General features: G+C 41.0%; 3 protein-coding genes across 4 annotated transcripts; 1 reads left to right on the top strand and 2 right to left on the bottom strand.

Moving 5' to 3' along the window:
• Window positions 1-36: 36 nt before the first annotated feature.
• dbndd1 (dysbindin domain containing 1) lies at window positions 37-7,185 on the bottom strand. The gene is made up of 4 exons (XM_033988352.2): window positions 7,091-7,185; window positions 5,949-6,107; window positions 2,089-2,226; window positions 37-191 (listed from the first exon to the last, which is right to left on the bottom strand). Exons 1-4 carry the CDS (start codon window positions 7,119-7,121, stop codon window positions 37-39), a joined length of 483 nt encoding a protein of 160 aa, XP_033844243.1. The 5' UTR covers window positions 7,122-7,185.
• An 813-nt stretch (window positions 7,186-7,998) lies between these two features.
• On the top strand, window positions 7,999-12,970 carry mthfsd (methenyltetrahydrofolate synthetase domain containing). 2 transcript variants are annotated; one of them, XM_033991006.2, is made up of 8 exons: window positions 7,999-8,130; window positions 8,204-8,307; window positions 8,580-8,693; window positions 9,076-9,189; window positions 9,286-9,376; window positions 10,303-10,415; window positions 10,564-10,689; window positions 11,476-12,970. In XM_033991006.2, the coding sequence occupies exons 1-8, from the start codon at window positions 8,103-8,105 to the stop codon at window positions 12,190-12,192; spliced, it is 1,407 nt and encodes a 468-aa protein (XP_033846897.1). In that variant the 5' UTR covers window positions 7,999-8,102; the 3' UTR covers window positions 12,193-12,970. The 2 variants fall into 2 exon arrangements, with proteins under 2 accessions (XP_033846897.1, XP_033846889.1); XM_033990998.2 differs by lacking the exon at window positions 8,580-8,693 and adding an exon at window positions 8,728-8,841.
• Window positions 12,971-13,409: 439 nt separating this feature from the next.
• Window positions 13,410-16,090, bottom strand: foxf1 (forkhead box F1). The gene is made up of 2 exons (XM_033989244.2): window positions 14,851-16,090; window positions 13,410-14,259 (listed from the first exon to the last, which is right to left on the bottom strand). Exons 1-2 carry the CDS (start codon window positions 15,827-15,829, stop codon window positions 14,096-14,098), a joined length of 1,143 nt encoding a protein of 380 aa, XP_033845135.1. The 5' UTR covers window positions 15,830-16,090; the 3' UTR covers window positions 13,410-14,095.
• Window positions 16,091-16,563: the final 473 nt, after the last annotated feature.

The following is a 16,563-nucleotide window of genomic DNA, read 5'->3' on the forward strand; positions in this document are numbered from 1 at the left end:
TCCGTTTGTCTCTCTGCTGTCCGATTGTTAGATTTTTCAGGGTTGTTTGGACCTCTCCAGTTTCATTAAGGGCTCCATGGTGTCCGAGTCGCTGTGGTGTTTCCTCTCTCTCTGCGTCTCTGCTTTACTGCTGCGTGTCCATGAGGGGGAGCGCATGTAGCCAGTCTTCTGCAGCACAGGCTGGTGGGAACCTGGAAAAACAATACCATGCAAACATGAAATCAAATGTATGCAGTTTATCTGGCTTGAATAATGCATCACACAAATAGTCCACAGGGAACAAATTGTATGCAAAACAGTTTGGATGCCACCAGTTTTTACTTGCACTGCCTAACTTTAACTTATAAGAGCTTATAAGCTCTAATAAATGGTGAATGGTTATAATGTGACTGCAGCTTTGTTTACAACCATAATTATGCAATGGAAACATACTTGTTTGATTGCAGTAGTATGAAAATCAATTCATTAATTTCTCTAATCATTAGTATGTGACATAATATAAGGATGCCACTGTTGTTAGATATAACAGTATTACTTAGGAGAAGAGTAAATAGAATTTGTTTAACCAGTTTCTGTGGGCATTACTTTCTTGGCCACATGGTGGTGATGTGCAACCACACAAAGAAACTACTTACAATGAACATTAAGAGCTGACAGCAGCTGTTCACAGCTTATATTAGTGAAATGGAGACATTAAAAAGAAAATGTTGTTATGCTTCATACCACTCATAAAATGTTTATTTAAAAAGCTGTGTAAGTGGAGAATAAATCTAAGTTTTAGTTTTCAATCAAGGCTTAAAGGCTTGACTTTAACTGATTTCACTGGTCATTTGTGTTGCATATAAAAATAAGTGAGGCAGATAAAAGACCAGCTTCTCCACAAATGTGTTTCTCGCTCGTCCTTCTGTTCAGTTTGCTGCAGAGTCCCTGAGCTGTAGTGTCAGTGTGGGCTCCTTCTGTGCAGCTGGCATACAGCCATTCCACTCACCAGTCTGTGGCCTTTCCTGCATAATAATACAACTCTTGAAAACACAAAAAGTAGATCCTCATGTATAAAAACAGATAAATATATATACATATATAAATATATATAAGACTATATGTCAGGCCCAGAGATTAGATGGTATATCGGTGTTGGAGCTAAAAGAGACGTGATCAAAAATTAAATACATGTACAAAATATTTATCAGTTACTTAATAAATGATCAAAATCTTGTCCTGTTCTGTTCCTGTGGGCTCTATCAGGCTTTTCATCTGGTGAAATCTGTGTCTTGTCCCCCTAAATGAATTATATCTGTATCTGTAAAGTCTATAAAACCCCATATTCACTCAACAACTATTTCCTTTTATTAAGCAATTTTTTTGCTTCATTCATCTGCAATTATGGCCGCCAATGACGTCTTGTTTGATAATATTTTACACCCATTAACAGCAGGGCATGCCTGCCTCTCACCTGTACAGTCCTATCTCTCCATAAGCCCTGCATTCCCATATAAGACCATGTGATCTTATATCTATATATTTAAAAATGCTCATGGTCTCTGGTTAGAAGCAACACTGACAACACAATATACCATTAAAGCAAACGTCAACATAGGTATAGGCTCATTCCCTTTTAGTTTTCTGATGCTGATATTTGCCCTTCTTCCAAGTGCAGAAGAGCACAGATAACTTTTTGCATGCAGAACAACCTCAGCAGATTTATGAATAAAACATTGGGGAATTTTTGCTTCCGATTGCAATTTTAAGGAAATAGCAGAAATTAGCCAATATATACTGTGCTCATATGAATACTAATACATGTATGTCTCACCTGTTTGAAATTCACACAGCATCAAGTGGCACTGGTGTAATTAAATACATGCAGTGCAACACTGTTCACATTTTCATACATTTCTAAACCTAATTGATATAATTACTCACGGTTATGAGCAGCCTAATGCATTTTAGAGATAATAAAGTTGTGCAGATGCACATTTATACTGCATAGCATATGAAACCCAAAAAGCCCAGAATATGGTTAAAGTAGCTCACAACATTTTAAATAATAGGCTCCAAACAAACTTCTTCCACCAGTTTGTGTCTAACCTGCTGAGGACTCGTTGTGGTTCTCTTCATCAGAGTCGACAAAAACCTCTGCTAGCTCCTGGTCAGACATGTCCGTCAACTCTGTCAGATCCAAGAGGTCAAAGTGGACCTCCAACGAAGACACACTGCTCAAGGGCTCTGGACACACACAAACACACACACAAACACACACACAAATGCATATTTAGAGTAAGCCCATCAGAATGGGTGTTAATGCCTATCAGCAAGAAGATATCTATAGAAACAGCATCATTTTAGCCTTAGACGGGGGAGCAAAATCCATTAAGCAGTATGGAATCTTAAGCATAATTAATTTTAATTAATAGCAACATCTTTTAGGGTTACACGTGAGCCAAATGCCTAATGGGTTGGTTCTTTGTAAGGGAGGTTTTCTACTTATCAAAAGGGAAAATCCCAAATTGTGCTCTTGTTTAACAATTAGAAGCTGATGACCTACAGTGCTTGTTTGAATGGGACTCCACCCACGTATCTTTTGTGAATGACATTATAACCATTATTAAATATGTTATTAAAGCTTATAATACATGTCTTATATTTTATCTTTATATCTGTGCACAGCAGTTTCCTATCACCACTCATAGTTAATGTGTCACTTCAATCTGGAACATTTCAAACCTCTCCTAAAGAAGAGAAGTCTTGATGCCACAGAACTGAACAATTACAGACCAATCTCAAATCTGCCATTTTTTAGGCAAAGTCCTTGAAAAAGTTCCAAGTTAATAACTTCTTTGATGTTTTTCAGTCAGGTTTTAAACCCCATCACAGCACTGTGACTGCTCTTATCAAGGTCACAAACGACATCTGCCTGAACACTGATGCAGGCAAAGTCTCAGTCTTGATCATGTTGGATCTGACATGCGTCATGGAATCATGGGTCAGTCTCTTACAGAGATTAGAGGACTGGATGGGCATCTCTGGTACTGCACTAAACTGGTTCGAGTCCTATCTAGAAGACAAGGAGTACTTTGTTGAAATTGGAAATTAAAAAAAAAAAGAAATGACCCAGACCTGTGGGGTGGCCCAGGGGTCAATTCTGGGACCCCTTTTGTTCAACCACTACATGCTGCCATTAGGCCAGATAATACACAGGAATAATGTGTCCTACCACAACTCTGCAGATGACACTCAGATCTATGTCTCACTGCAGCAGGTGAATATGGACCAGTGGATTCAGTCTGTCACTGCATCCAACAGATCAGTGTGTGGATGCCAAACAACTTTCTCCAGATAAACTCAGACAAGACCGAAGGCATCATCTTTGGCCGATAGAAACAAAGAGAAAGTGTCAGCAGTCACCTCCAGTCTCTCTCTCTAAAAGCTCCACACAAGGCTAGAAATCTCGGAGTAATAATGGACTCAGATCTGAACTTTAACAGCCCCATCAAATAAAACAATCTGCAGCTTGTTATCATCTAAAAAAAAAAAAGCAAAAGTCAAAAGTATACTGTCAAAACTAGACTTGGAGAGACTTATTCATGCATTTGTCTCAGGCAGCTTGCCCACTGGCCTCTCCAAAGACCACTGCAGTGCATCCTCGGGTCTAGAACCAGGAAGTAAAAGTGCATAAGTCCTGTGCTCAGGTCTCTGCACTGGCTTCCTGTCGCCTGAAGATGTGAGACAGGCTCAAAACGGCTCTGTTTAGCTGTGCATATGACTGAAAGGTTTTTATTCTGGACTCTTCTCTTTTAATATTAATTATATGCTTATTTAGCTTTTAATTTATTTGTATTGTGATTTTAATGTCTTTCTTATTCAGTAAAACACTTTTACATTGTGTACGAAATTTACTATACAAATAAACTTGCGTTTCCTTGCCTATTTCTTTATTCAATATAAATTATGACATTTTGAGTGATTTTCAAAGGTAGACTAAGACGGTGTGAGATACCAAGCAATTCTTGTAATGCCAGCAAAGTGATGTTAGTGAAGGATTCTTCAAAACAGAGAGGGTTTGGGACCACAAAGCAGAAAAGTGGCTCCATATACAAAAAAGAGCAGCTTACTGTATGCATTTTTACAGCGCCATCAAGGTATTGCAATTGGTAAAAATTCAGCTATGCATTTCCTTTTTCTTTGGGTGGAGGAAGAATATAATGAATGACAGTAATGTATGCTACTCACACAAGAAGTCTTGAGGGACACATGCGTGACCTGACCTATCTCACCTTGGTTTTATCTGTTTTGTCCATGGGACTCTGCTAAGCTGCAGGATTCAGTTAGCCTCTGCTGCCCTATGCACATTTGACATTCATAAATATTTACTAAGCCCTTGACCTTTTTACCCGTATAATTAGATTGAACTGACATTAAACACAGCTAACAGTCCACCGTTAGCTGTGTTTAGAGGTGAAGATGTTTGAATAATGGAGGCTTAATTATGTAAAAACAAATATACAATTAAAAATGGGACTAAAATGCATTCATCCAGTACCAGAATTCACCCTACCCCTTATAATATATGCTCATGAGAAATGCATATGTAATTGGGCTACAATGTTATGGTTTTCCATGTGCATTCCAGAGTGTATGTCAAAATCCCTCACTTCACTGACTCAAAAAATGTACATATGTGCATGACATAACAAGTAGAGAATGTAGATCTTACAATAAGAAATAAGAATAGTATTTAATTTGAACAGTGTAACAGACAGATCATCATTACAGATTTCAACTACCTTATGATTATGTCTTTGAGACCTCTTCCTCCTCCTTTATTCACACTTTTATGATCCTGATTGTGTCGTCTCCCTCTTCTGTTTGGTTCCACCTTGTGACATTGTTAGGTGCTAATCCAGAAAGTGTGCATTAATGCTTTTAAAGTCTAGTTATTTGCTATATTTATACAATACACATCATATATATCATGTAGCTAGAGCAAGAGGAAAAGTGCAGAGAAACATGAAAGGACTGAAGATGCAGAGAATGTGGGTGGCCAACCAGACTGAAAGAGGCACTTAAATCTGAAAGTTGGCTCCAGCTGTATTCTACCCCACTTTTCACAGACATGTTTAAATTTCTTAAATTGTCATATACAACCTTTTTGCTGTGCTGGATTTAGCATCCCACCCCCCCTTCCTTTCTCTTCACCCACACTCTACTTCTTTTAAATAATTGATCAAGTGTTTTTTCCCTCGCAAAGGCAGACTGAGTGAAACAATGGCAAAGTCAGTGATTTGAGTGAAATTCCTGCTTATGTTGGGGAGAGGAGCTTATACCTCATAGCAGTAAAATCACATGAAATGGCAGTCTATGTTATTTGTTTGTAAGTATATTAATAATTAAGTAACTTCTGTGACAATGCCTCCCTGATTCTTAAAGCTCTTCTTGAGGAATGAGAAATTTGTGTTAATACTGTCATTTCTGCATTGTTAATAGTAGTATCAACTTGCTTTCATGTGAGGTCGAAGCTACTTAAGTTGTCCTGGAGTGCTCTGCAAAAATATAAAGCTGCCTTGTCGCCCATGTTGCTGGTCCCTCTTGTGTCAGCATTGTGTTAGGCCCATACAAGCAGCTCTCTGTAGGGGACTCAACACAATCAGGTCTTTGAGCTCTGCGCTTGCTGAGAAAATGTATTAACAGACAAAATCAAGCTCGATGCTTTGGACGTCGAGACATGAGGTTAAACTTGAGTGTCCAGACATAGACATGACTGTAACCCTGTCCATTTATCTGAGAAACCAACATACAGAGAACACTACTTGTAATTTTGGTTTGATTAAATTCCTAACTTATCCCAAGACTGCTCTTTTTATTATACATTTCAACCTCATATAACAGATGTTTTACTTTAAGGCATGAGCACACATTAAGTATTTAGACTGTGTTTCTCGAGGCCTTACCCCGGTACTCGCGTCTCCTCTCAGCGATGTGCAGTAGGCTAGCAGCAGTGTGTCCTGTCAGAGCTCCTTCCTCTTCGGCCGCAGGGGGCTGGAATGGATCCCTGGAGAGATCTCCGGAGCTGGAGGGCTTCATCAGCTTCTGGATGTCTTTGTTTAGCTCTATAAACAATTGCAAGTAAACCTAGGTTATTGAATTCAGAGAGCTGGGCAAGCCATGCTTATTCTTAACTTATTCATATATTGTTTTTAGACAAAGACAATCTGAGACGTAATGTAAGTTTAATTTTAAGACATGGCTAAGATGCACAGACAGAGCCACACACAGGCAATAAATGTGGCCAAACAATGGCCAGACCTCCTTGTTGAAGCCTCTCATCAGATTGGATGAGAAACTGATGGGAATAACAGGTGCCATAGCAGGGCTCCAGTGTCAAAACTGTCATTGTGTCCTTGGGCAGGACACTTGTTTAGTATGAATATTGGTGGTGGTTGGAGGGGCCAATGACAGTCTGACTTCCCTCAGTCTGCCCCAGGGCAGCTGTGGCTAATTATTATTATTATTATTGTTGTTGTTGTTGTTGTTGTTGTTGTTGTTGTTGTTGTTGTTGTTGTTGTTAATGTGACGTCTCTGAGTTCATTTTGTTAACTACATGACTGCAGGTGGAGACTTGTAGATTGGCGCATTCAAACCAGCAACACAGACTTAGGCTTTTAGAAATAAGGAAAAAGTCAGGTGGCTGCAGGTTAACAGCAAAATTGAGCAGCATTAGTCTACTTGATTAGTAGAAAGATAAGAGGGTCTGATACACAAAACTATTATAGTACCACAATCCAAATTCATTGGCTTTGGTCGATATAGAAAAAACACTTGCCAAAACAGTGACCAGATCGGCTTCATTTGAATCATTTACTGGAGAATAGCAGTGTGTCCTGCACGCCAGGCTCTCCCTGCATTTTTACTTTTTACTATAGCATATTAGGCCTACACTATTGCTGTTTATTATCGGACACAAAGCTGTGTTCAACACTGAAAGCACGCAGCCTAGACACCACTGATTATACATGTTCAAAACTGCATTTTCATAAAATAGACTACACTGCAAACTATGAGACAAAAAATGGAAAAGAATAAGAGTTATTACCTGGGCTTCCAGCCCCTCCCGGTGCCTCCATGCAGCCCAGCCACAAGCGTCTGTTGTTCACTACAGCGGCATCGGAGAGAAAAGAAAGAAGCCGGGATAAAGAGACGAGACAGAGTGCGTCTGGGTGGGGCGTGCATGTGACGGGTGGTCTGCACGACAGGGTCCCCGTCAAACTGTCCTCTGTGTCATCATCCCTTCTGAATCTTTCTACAGACTGAATGCTGTGGCTTCTAGTGCACTTGATGTGCTGTTGCAGAGCTGTCTGTGCGGCACTGTCTCACAGAGCGCGCACCGCGCAGGGAGGGGCAGGGGTGCAGGATGCACATCCACACATCGCCTCAACTACCTTCATGTGTGCGCAAAACCAAGGGTGTGGAGCTGACAGCCTGCCCAGACACGACTACCTGAAGAACTGTGGTCACAACATACACATACACATACACATACACATACACATACACATACACATACACATACACATACACATAACACTAACCTAATAATAAGAAGGATGGAGGTGCAAGGATGTGTTCAGTCTGCAGTATACTCCAGTTAGGCTGAACAACATCACTACAGTCACTTCATGCCTAGAATTTATCTGTAGTTAATCATGACAAAAACACTCAAAAGAAAAAAATGGAGACAAATGTTGTGTTTCTCTTGGGTGAACCTGTTCTATGGGTGAAGCACGCTCTCTAGTGGCCAGTTCTGAAAGTGCAAATGTGAGATCAGTGAGACCAGTTACAAATTGAGTGATTTATTGCCAAAACAGATTAAAACAGAATCACAAACAGAATCCTGGGCATAATCTCTACATGCAGCTGCTTAGGTTACAGCAAATATGTACTGGGCTATGCATGCCCAGTCTAACTGTTTTCGCATTTTGCCTGTTTTGACGTGTCTGAGCTGCCGTAGTAATGACAAACATTGACAAACAGCTGTTCTTCTGTGTGCTACACTCCACGCACGTGGAAAGCCGCCTGCGTTAAAGAAAAAAGTGTCGTCCAGCGCGATGGAGCCTGTGCTCAGAACACATCCTGGTCTGTAGCTCACACAAACACAAAGCTTTTCTCTTTTTACAGCAGAGTTACCGCTACTGTTTTTCCTCCTCAGACGCAACAAAAGAAGAAATTCGTCAATTGGTTTGGCACTACATCGAAGAAAACGATCTGGCAAATTTTCCAAGACCCGTTTACAACAGAATACCAAATTTCAAGGTTTTCCCTTTTCATTTTCTGCACTATGTCACATGATCAGGCTACAATGTATGCGCCAAAATGATACGCACCAAAATGATATGCACCAAAATAATATGCATCAAAATGATTTGTTACAATGTATGCCCCAAAGTCAAAGTTTTGTGTTGTCAGTGTTGTTTAAAAATTGTAACTCCTGGGAAAAGTGTGCATTGGTTAAAAGTTAACATAATGCATGACTTTTTTTTTTTTTTACAAATTCTCATAACTGTCCTGTGTCCTTCATTGGCCAGGCTGCAGTTCAGGCCTGCAATAAGCTCACAGTCCTCCAGGAGTTCAAGTCCAGCCAAACAGTCAAAGTTAACCCAGACAGACCTCAGGAGCAGGCGCGGTTCCTTACTCTGGAAGTAAGTTACAAACGTTTTCTGTTTTTGTGACCAGGGTGCCTCCGCAGCCTGTGCCAAAGTATCTGAACTCCAGGTGTTTATGAAAGCTGGAGAGATAAAGGTGGACCCCGACAAACCTCTGGAGGGGGCCCGTCTGGTCATTTTGCAGGTAGTAAGAGTTAAATGAGATGTTGACATTGTTTGCAGTAACAAAAGGAACAGTACTGTGGGAGAATTATCTTAACTTACACTAAATGTATTATAGCCTCTTGTATATTGTATTATTAGTATTCTGTTAGTAATTGCAAGAGAAAAAACATCTGTCATTAGTTTATAAATTGCTTCACACTACACATAACAAATCAGCATTAGATGTTATTTAACTTCTGCATAATTTTGCCAGGCACAGAAAACGCTGTTGGTCCCTACTCCTCGCCTACGCACAGGCCTCTTCAACAAGATCACTCCTCCTCCAGATGCCACTAAAAAACATCTCCATATATGTTCTAGTTCACAGGTGTGTCATGTCAGAGCGTTATACATGTCATATGATTTATATATGACATAAGTGAATTTTAACAGCTGATTTAAACATTTTTAATCTTTGTTTCAGGGTGTGAAGGATTTTAGTGTACCTGTGTCTCTTGATGCTAGAATGAAGGTCGACCTTGTGATTGTTGGCTCTGTTGCAGTGTCTGAAAAAGGTAAGCTCCACCTAAAACCCTATGATCGTATTAACTTTTACTCTTACTTGTATTTATTTTTGGTTATGAGTTATGGCATTATATTTCTTTCTACTCTGGCACATACATACATAGCCTATATACACAAATGTTAGACTCACTCTGTTTGAGGAGAACATGTCCTCACAGCTGAAAAAACACTGTTATAATAAAATCTGCTTTTTGAAACCAAATTAAAAAGTCATTGAAAGCTTCGCACACCGCATAGTCCTACTACTCATGCTACTGTGAGGTGACTTGTTTTGTTATAACATTTCCAATCAACTCTAAATGACTAAACTAAAATGAAAAGCCTTGCAGCCTTTTATCAGACGCTCACTTTGCCCAAGACCAACCCACTATTTAGATGTTTAGAAACCGTATACCATAATGGCTGTTTATTACAGTTACAAATGACAAGAGACAGAGAGTAAATGTCATGTTACAATAGTCTAGTAAGTTGTTAAATATGTTTACTGGCACAGGCTGCCTACTGGAACAGCAGCAGAAATAAGAGTAGGGGCTCAATGTAATCAGAGCCATTTTGCTTGTTGTGGCTTTTGCTGCAGCCTGCTCCCCATTTAAAAGGCCTTTCTACTCAAGACATTTTGATCGCAATTGTTAAATCCCTGGGATAAGTGAGGCCGGAGTCTGGGAGGTGACCTGGAAATTCCTGGAATTAAATAGAATTCTAATTTAGGGGTTGTTATGCATTACGCTACTCGTATGTGTGGTGATACACCAGTGTTTAGTGGCAGAGTGGTAGGTAGTTATATGCCATATGATTTATTTACAATATATTTTATATTTTGTGCTTTATTTGCACATCAGATAACTCAAAATATTATGATTGTCTCTGAGACTAAAAGAAGTGACTGTCCAAGTATGTGCTCATGTTTTAACCACAGGTTTTCGTATTGGGAAAGGAGAGGGATACGCTGACATGGAGTATGGCATAATGGCCTCAATGGCAGCAGTTAACGAGTCCACTGTGGTGGTCACTGTTGTACACGACTGCCAGGTCAGTTTTATGTTTAACTTGTGCAACTTCTCTTAAGTCATCTTAGTATAGTTTGGAAAGTTTCTCACTCACAAAACTTTAACCATTTATTTATATATGCATCTAGACAGTGTGAATTTTAGATGTATCCTGATGATTCAATATTTAGGTGGTGGAAATTCCAGAGAGACTCATCGAGAGTCATGACCTGACAGTGGACTACATCCTCACACCCACCAGAGTTATAAAAACTGACTGTCAGCTCCCCAAACCACAGGGAATCATCTGGTCTAAGGTACCGTACTCAGTAAAGTGTCCAATGGGTAGGTCTCTACTGATTTTGTGCAGTTAGGTACAACCTTGTATTTTAGCAAAAAAGCTTTTGTGGTCAATAACTTAAGTTTTTCAATAATACCGTTCTCATATGCCATGAGAAGAATAGTCAAGTTATACATTACATGTTTTGAAACACTGCCCTCTCATGGCCACTACCATGAGCCCTCACAGATGATTCTGTTGATTCATATAATCAAATACTCATTCCAAAGATACAATATAATTGTATCTATTTTAAAATAGTGTAAATTGTGTTGCATATTAGCTGCATATATTTGTGATATAATTAAATCCATACAATATTTTCTTACTCAAGAGGATATGTAAGAGGTGAACTGTGCACAGGAAACAGGTCTATGGTAATGACAAACCTCATGTATGGATACCAGCACTAGTTTCTTGATAAACAGGACCCAGTGAACTGTCAGACAGGAAGGCCATGTCTGAGCATCAAAGGCTCCTCTGCCCAGCCAGGGAGACTCTCAGGGGCAGGGGAGCGACAGGTCACTGCTCGAACAATAGTCCTGCATATCCTTTACACCACTGCTCACTATCAAAGGCTGCCAAAGCACTTGAAGACACAACAAATCAAAACAGGAGCCTTTATTTTTAACCTCTCAGGAAGTGAAATGTCCTGCTCTGCTGTAAAGATCGGCAGTTGTTTCTATTGTAGTTTTGTAGTTTATTACTGAGCTTTCAATACTATGTTTCGGCACACTTGTTTTGAAGGCTCTTTTGTGTGCAGCTGGACAAGGAGAAGTTGGAGAAGATACCAATCCTAAAGAAGCTGCGCACTCTTGAGGAGCAGACAGGGAAGGATGTCACTCTGGGGGAGGTGCTGGCTAAAGCTGAGTCCAGTCAGGCCAAGAAGCCAACCACACAGAGGCCGAGACAGAACTCACATAAAGATGTGGAGGAGGAACCCAAACAAGCCCCCAAACATGAGCAGGGAACAGTGCCTCAGCAGAGGAGCAGGCAGAGAAGAGCGAGAGTGACAAATGCAAACAAAGAAGATGGCGCAGGAGTGAGTGAGGGAGAAAACCCCAAAGCAAAAGCTGTTGCTACACAGAGAGAAAAGGGATCAGAAGAGCCCAGTGGTACCTTGTCATCTCGCCCCAAGATTCCAGACACAGTGACCAGCCTGTACCTCGGCGGCATCCCGCCCGAGCTGCGTGTGAGTGAACTGAAGACTATGCTGCGAGAGAAGGGGGCTGTCCCGCTGAGGCTCACCTGGCAGGGAGCTCAGCACAGGGCCTTCTTGGACTACACTGACCCCCAGGCAGCAGAGCAGGCCCTCACGGCCCTGCAGGACCTCTCTGTGAAGGGGTGTGAGCTGCAGGTGGAGCTGGCCAAGAGCCAGAGAAAATCGAGGAGAGGGCCGCACCAGTCAAAACGAGCCCAACAGGAGAGTAATACTACCAACCCAGAAAAACAACGCTCCATCACAGATAATAAAAAGTAGAAACAAAAGATGTTTTTTTTCCCCAAGCTCTCCATAATTTTATGTTAAACAAACCATGATAATTTGAGGTCTTAAATTTAATATTTCATTCATCAAATTATTATTTTTTTTAAGACCATAATATACACGATGGGTTTCTTTGAGGTGTTAAACGACATATTGGCTTTCTATAAGTATTCTACTGCCTGTCAACCAAACTGCAGGGCCAGTTATACAAAATGTGCATTTCAGTAAAACTAGTTAAATCTTAATTTTGGATTGAGGAAAAAATGCAGTATAAACACAGTTTATAGTATCGCTAATTTTATGATATTGATCAAGATCAGACAGATGCATTTGAATGTTCACTCTTGTGTCCCATTTTTGTTTTGTTAACAAAACCTAAATGAAAAAAATAAAAGCTAAATAACATCACTCTGACTGTCTCTCTTACCTGCTAGAATTGTTGCTTTAAAGAGTTGACATGTCTCTGGAGTCCTAGCTGTGGAGAACAAGCGTGCGGCCTGTCTGTCTACATGTAGCAGCCCAGGCTTGGATCTGGATCTGTCAGTGTGGGCCATGTCGAGGAACAGCTGTGGAGCGTCCCATGCCTCTGCCACTCTCAAACTCACTAATGTCCCAGACTTGTTCTGATCAAACTGCCATTCTGCCTCAGTGGCATTTTACTAGAGTTCATGCTGTGGTCATGTCACTGGAGAGTAATGCTGTACACCCCAGACACCACGTACCCATGGATGCATATAAGCTACAATCACGAACTCCATGCACACATGGGGTCTTATAGTATAGTTTAGTACGTTTCATGCGTTAAGAATTAGCTGATTACAAGTTTCAGTCACACAAAAACTATTTTTAATATAGAGGCATGTTAACATACTGCAATCATCCATAACAGCATAACCTAGGCAAATGTGTACAAAATGTGTATCTATTTTTTTATTTATTTATTTTTATTTCCGTGTTTAAAATATTTTTTCATCCTATTTTAGTTGTTTGTGCTATTACACTATGTGGTCTCTTTCTATAGAACTTTAGGTACATTAACTATATTTTAACAACTAAAATATTGTTAAATTTTGTGTTGAGCCTCATTTTATTTTAGTCTGGTTTTGTGGACTACTATTTCAGAGACCCGTGTAGATCAATATTTCTCGTGAAATTCTGAATAAAATGAATCCTGCATTTTTTCATGCAACAACAAAGCGCAATGACTGCTGTTCTGGTGGATTTGGACTTTAACAGTCCAGTAAATATTTTTATTCTCAATGAATCATTATAAAGCCTGAGTCCTCGCTTTAGACCCCAATCTCTATTTTCTAACATTACAGTGCTGCAAGGAATTATCTTATAGACTACAGAATATTTACCACAAACAACAACAGTGCTTACAATATATACTTCATTTTCATTATAAACAATTTTGCGCGTTCTGACAAATATTGCCAATAAACCTTTGCCAATCGAGTTCAAAAACGCAGACCCAGAATAAATAAATCGCGTTTGTGGGTTATTCAAAAAGTGCCTTCATTATCTGTACACAGTCTGTTTGGACATACAACGCTCTGTGGCGTCCAAGTGTTAACTCCAAGGAGAGTGCATTTGAAATGTTGATAAAATATAGTAACAAAATGAAAATGGACATTTACAATTGTCTCAAAATGACGGTGAACAGCTGGTTTTCCAGAAATCGGTACCAAACAGCAGCAATTACACAGTTTCTGCTGCTGAAATCAAGGATCATGACAATATTATTATTTCTATCATATTATTACAAAATAACTGGCTGCGTCTGTGTTCTGGCCGTGCGTAAAATCATGTAGTCCTTTCTACTCCACGGCCCGTCTGTCAGTGGTTTCTTTCGTCGGCGTAAATGTGCCTTTCTTACTGTTTCCACACAGCCTGATCACATCACGCACGGTTTAATGTCCTGGTAGGAGACCTGCTGGTGGTGGTAGTACGAGCCGCTGCTCGGGGAGTGCATGGCCGAGGACGTCATGGCGTTAAAAGAGAAGACGAACTCCTTTCGGTCGCACATACTGGGAGACTGGGAATGGTAACGCGGGATGCCTGAAAAACACACAGCAGGCTGTTAGTCAACTATTTATAACTGGACAGTAGGTCTAATCCAAAAATGGATTTTCTAAAAATTCACCACAAACATATTTATATTATTGCTTTCAGTGGATCAGGAAAAAGAGAGTGTAATAAATTATAAAAAGGACAATTATAATTGTGAAGTATGATTATGAATTATGCAAGTTTTGGAAGTAGCATATTCTTTTTTGAATTGCATTTAAATGCACAGTTGATTACATTTGACATAATGTTAGTAAATTATTCTAAATCACGTTTTCCCTTTCAAAAGAATTTTAGTTTAAACGCTTTTACTCCGAATCAATTTAGTCTCCTCTATTAAGATAGTGAACAGTGGGAGGCGTGTACGGCTCTAATTGACAGTGGCTTTAGTTGCACGCGAGTCCCGGAGGACTCTGGGCCTCAGGGTAAGGCACAAACTGCGCACATGTTTTTCTAGAGACAAAGATTGGCACGAACCCCACGATCCTTCTGTTTGACTTTATTTCATTTATTTGACATAAAAACGTGTTTAACACAGCAGTGCTAGTTACTCTTTATGCTGCAGAAGTGACTGAGGCCTACCTTGCAAATCTGTGGTGCTGTGTCCATTCTGATGCAGGTATGGCTGCTCCAGAGAGTGTGTGGGTAGACTTGGCTGCAGAGGGTTCGTTCCCGGATTGCATGGAGACAGGGGCTGTTGTTTAATATAAGAAGCCCCGTTATTGAGAGAAGCGGGCGGCGTGGGGGCCCACGCTGATGCAGAGCTGGAGTACACCGGGTGCGGCTCCATGATGCCTCCGCTCGCGAGCAAAGGAGATGCAGAGTTGTCGTGATGAGGGTATTCGCTCCCCGTGGATCCCGGACAGTTTCCCATATAAGAGTGTCCACTGTTGGTCGACAAATGCGACATGGAATGACCGGACAACGCCATCCCTTCCATGTTACCCGCCAAGTGCCCGTTCATCATGCCAATGCCACTGTCCAGTGACAGGCTATTGGGGGGACAGGAGAGGCCCCCGCCGCCGCTCTGGAAGTTGTATGACTCCGGGATGTGGTTGAAACCCAGGCCGTTCATCATGCTGTACATGGGCTTAAGCGCCTGGCACTTACGTCTAAACCCTCTGGGTCTTCTCCTAAAGGAGCCTTCTTCAAACATGAACTCACTGGCTGGGTCAATAGTCCAGTAGTGGCCTTTCCCTGGCCGACCTAGGCCTTTGGGTAGCTTTATGAAACATTCGTTCAGAGACAAGTTGTGACGCACGGAATTCTTCCATCCTTGGTATGAGCCTCGGAAAAACGGGAAACGACTCTGTAGAAACTGATAGATTTCACTTAGTGTGAGGCGTTTTGTTGGGGAGCTTTGTATTGCCATAACGATCAAAGCGATGTACGAATAGGGGGGTTTCTCCGGTCGACGAATCCCTGCGTTCGTCTTTTTGGTTTTTGTCGTAGAGGACGCGCTTTCCATCACCGCCGTTTGAGCGTGGCTTTTTTCAGGCACAGACATTGGGCTGCTCTGCGCAGGAGTCTGTGCTGAAGGCTGCTGGACCTCTGCCGTCATTAGAAAAGTTGGTGCGCGCGGGGAACAAAACGACTCCACTTCCACAATCTCGATACTTTGAGCTAACTCAAATCCAAAATGTAAGACTGTTCTTTGGTTTTACGCACGCGTGATAGAATCTCGACTTCTTCCTGACTGAGTCCTAGGACCTCTCTCTGCGTCAAGTTCCAAAAGTAAAAAAGGAGCAGAACAGGAGCCACTTTCCACAGCACCTATGATGTTGTCGTACGTCCCACCAGCTCCGTTTTTACTTATCTGTTGCCATCAGCGCACTGGGAGCTGGATGTCTTGGCCGTCCTCTTGTTGGGACCCGCCCAACTCCCTCCTACTCCAGCGGTGGGCTGTTAGCGTGCGCCTCTGAACCCAAGCTCACTTTTCAGCCAAATCCTTTTTTTTCTAACCTCCATGTACTTCAAATTATTATCTGTTATCCAAGATACTCTGAAGGTTGAAGGTACACAGTGAGACGGCGTGGTAATACTTGTGGGCTTATTGACCTATGACTGAAAATATATCTTATGTTTATTAATCAATGCATTAGTCTCGTTTTTACTATGATACAATCACACAGTCTTACTAAGACACTGATGTGGCAGGATCATTATTCCACACTCAAATCTTCTGGGCTGAAAAAGAGAAGGAACAACCATCAATAATTATTCAATTCAGTGAGAGTATGCTCCAAACACGCGTGCTGATTTCTGTGAAGAGAGAGAGAGGAACATGGGCAGGAT

This window comes from Periophthalmus magnuspinnatus, chromosome 3, assembly GCF_009829125.3.
Source record: "Periophthalmus magnuspinnatus isolate fPerMag1 chromosome 3, fPerMag1.2.pri, whole genome shotgun sequence".
Taxonomy (NCBI): Eukaryota; Metazoa; Chordata; class Actinopteri; order Gobiiformes; family Gobiidae; genus Periophthalmus; species Periophthalmus magnuspinnatus.